A 3,262-nucleotide genomic window follows, 5' to 3' on the forward strand; every position below is an offset into this window, starting at 1 on the left:
TGATAATGTTTTCATAGAAAAATACCTTATCCATGCCAAATAAATAAATTCTTCTCATTACTCTTGTACATAAAACCCAAATTTATACATAATATCATTATTTTTTTTATTTATTGTGGTTGACTTTACCCTAATTAACAACTCCGAACCCATAGACCTGATCAACCAAGGACGAATACTTTTCCAGATTTCTCACACGTGATCAATTCTAGCAAGTTAAATGCTAATTACCTAGTTAAGTAATACGCATGAAGAAAATTTCTTCAGGCGAAATGGTCATTTCCATGGCCAAGTCCATCAATAATCACTAGGATTACAATTGCCTTTTTATAAATACTTTGAACTAATTAACTCTAGCAACCCAACTAAATTCTCATCGTAACCTCAATTGTCTCTAGCTATCATAAGTTTAATCTACCTAAATATATTCACTACTGATTAATCATCGGTTATAGTATAATATATTGTATTAATTAAATGGATTTATTGCGTGGTAATTTCTTTGTTTTTCTCCAAGCTATGATGTTTGCAGCTCTTGCTACAACATCTTTGTCATCAGCATCATTATTATCACCAAATTACTATGGTCATTCATGCCCTCAGGCTTTGAGCACCATAAGAAGAGTGGTGGAGAATGCTGTTCAAAGAGAGCCACGTATGGGTGCTTCTTTGTTACGCTTGCACTTCCATGATTGCTTTGTTAATGTAAGGTTTTTGGCCTCTTTCTGTTTTTTTTTTATCCGTTTAAACTTTTGACAAAAATAATTTCATAACATAAGATCTAAAATTTAATCTTTGTTGTCCTCCAAAAACAAAAATATAAAATATAAAAAAATACCTTAAAAAAAAAATCTTACTTGAGGTCTCAATGAATACTAGATTGATCATCAACACTTGCTTCTTTTAAATAAGTCTCCCTTAAATTGAATTTTGTGAATAACAAAAATTGTTAGATTATATTTAGGTCAAGCAATAAAAAGAGTTATTTATTCAAAAGATTATAGAGGAGGATAATTTGATGTAAAAAAATTATATAAATTTTATCCTTAAAATTTTTTCACTTTATTTCTACTCACCAACCAAATATACCCTGCTTAACATATATTATTGTTTTGGATAAGTAATTAAATTAGGAACATTAATCATCATATTTTCTATAATCTATCATAGAATGAATATGAGTTTTGCATTTTCTATTCGCGCATGCATTCATATATCTGAATTTCTGTTGACATGTATGATTTCAGGGTTGTGATGGTTCAATTCTTCTAGACCCCACATCCACCATTGATAGTGAAAAAAATGCATCTTCTAATAAAAACTCTGTTCGAGGATTTGAAGTGGTGGACGAAATAAAGGAGGCAGTGGACAAAGCTTGTGGAAAACCAGTTGTTTCTTGCGCTGACATCTTAGCCGTTGCTGCTAGAGATTCTGTTGTTGCGGTAATATACATTTTTGTGCAGTCCTATATATAAATATTATTTATTTTTGCTAATAATAATTTTTAAAGTATATATATTAGTAACAATTATGATGTGCTTGCAAAACTTACAGTTAGGAGGACCAAGATGGAAGGTGAGACTTGGTAGAAGAGACTCAACCACAGCAAGCCTTGATGATGCAAACAACAACCTTCCAGCACCATTTTTTAGCATCTCTCAACTCATTTCAAACTTCAAGAACCATGGCCTAAATGAGAAAGACCTTGTGGTTCTCTCCGGTGCCCACACCATCGGTTTTGCACGTTGTTTTTTCTTCAAGGACCATATCTACAACGATACCAACATCAACCCTAAATTTGCAAAGAAGCTCAAGTACATTTGCCCTAGAAAGGGTGGAAACCCTGATATTCTTGCCCCATTGGACACCGCCTCGGCCGCGAGGTTTGACGCCGCCTACTATGGTGACTTGGTTCACAAGAAAGGGGTTTTGCATTCTGATCAAGAATTGTTAAATAGTGACTCCACGGATGGATTGGTCAAGAAATATAGCTATGATGCTGAAGGATTTTATAAGGACTTTGCTAAATCTATGGTTAAGATGGGAAATATAAAGCCACTCACTGGGAATCATGGTGAAATTCGATTGAATTGTAGGAAAGTGAATCAATATCATTAAGAAAGTATATATAGCATTACATATCAGGTTACTATGTAATGTAAGTAGGATTAATATTATTTTTTTAGATATATTTTAAATGGTTAAAACCAGGGACGGATGTATGTATATGAGTGTGGGGATAATCGCCCCATAGATTTAAAATTTTTTTTAGTAGTATATGAACAATAATATTTATTTGTTCTTATTAAATTGTTAAATTTGACCCATAATAATTTTTTACTTAATTTTTGGTATTTTATAGTCAATTTAAAAATTTCATATTAGATATCATTAGAATTAGATATCATTAGAATGATCAATTCTCAATTTAAATAAAATTTGTGTTTTTCTTATAAATTAACTCGAAAAAGTGTTATTTATCTTTTTTTTATATTAGTTTTAATTTTTTCTATAATTATATTAATTGAAATAATTTTTTCATCTATGAATTTCAATAAAAATTAACTTCTAATTGTATAAGAAGTAAATTTTAAATAAGTATTTACTTATATATATAAAAAAAAATACTACACATCTAAATCTTTTTATGAACTAAGTTTAACCAACTTAAACAATAAAATTTAAAATAATATTAGTTATAACTGATTTTTGTTGTCTTAGACAAATTTGATTGGACTTGCATTGGTTAACAAAAAAATATGAATATGTAGCATTATCCTACATAAAAAGATAGATATTTATAAGGGTAAAGTATATTTTTTGTTCCTAAAGTTTGACAAAAGTTTTAAAAATACCCCTAAGTTTTATTTTGTTTCAATTTTGTTCCAAAAATTTTCAATTTGCATCAAATATACCCTCGGTGGCTAAATTTTCAAAAAATTTAAGACCAATATAACAATAATGCATGAAAATTATGCTTGATTTGCTTGTGTTGAGGGGTTGTTCTTATGAAATTATTGTTAAATTGATCTTAAACTTTTTGAAAAATTAGCCGTCAGGGATATATTTGATGCAAATCGAAAACTTTTGGGACAAAATTGAAACAAAATAAAATTTAGGAATATTTTTGAAACTTTTGTCAAATTTTAAGGATAAAAAATATACTTTATCCTATTTATAAATAATTATTTTAATGTTTTAATTTGTAAAATTAGATATTATAAAAACTAATCATGTTATATTTACATAGAAAATAACTATA

General features: G+C 28.7%; 1 protein-coding gene across 1 annotated transcript; it reads left to right on the plus strand.

The window, feature by feature from the left end:
* LOC107628506 (peroxidase P7-like) lies at positions 282-2,261 on the plus strand. The gene is made up of 3 exons (XM_016331151.2): positions 282-705; positions 1,248-1,442; positions 1,555-2,261. Exons 1-3 carry the CDS (start codon positions 478-480, stop codon positions 2,116-2,118), a joined length of 987 nt encoding a protein of 328 aa, XP_016186637.1. The 5' UTR covers positions 282-477; the 3' UTR covers positions 2,119-2,261.

This window comes from Arachis ipaensis, chromosome B02, assembly GCF_000816755.2.
Source record: "Arachis ipaensis cultivar K30076 chromosome B02, Araip1.1, whole genome shotgun sequence".
Taxonomy (NCBI): domain Eukaryota; kingdom Viridiplantae; phylum Streptophyta; class Magnoliopsida; order Fabales; family Fabaceae; genus Arachis; species Arachis ipaensis.

Coding starts and splice junctions, on each gene's coding strand:
- LOC107628506 (XM_016331151.2), top strand. CDS start 478: ATGGATTTATTGCGTGGTAATTTCTTTGTTTTTCTCCAAGCTATGATG. Junction 706..1,247: donor TCCATGATTGCTTTGTTAAT/GTAAGGTTTTTG, acceptor GTATGATTTCAG/GGTTGTGATGGTTCAATTCT. Junction 1,443..1,554: donor CTAGAGATTCTGTTGTTGCG/GTAATATACATT, acceptor CAAAACTTACAG/TTAGGAGGACCAAGATGGAA.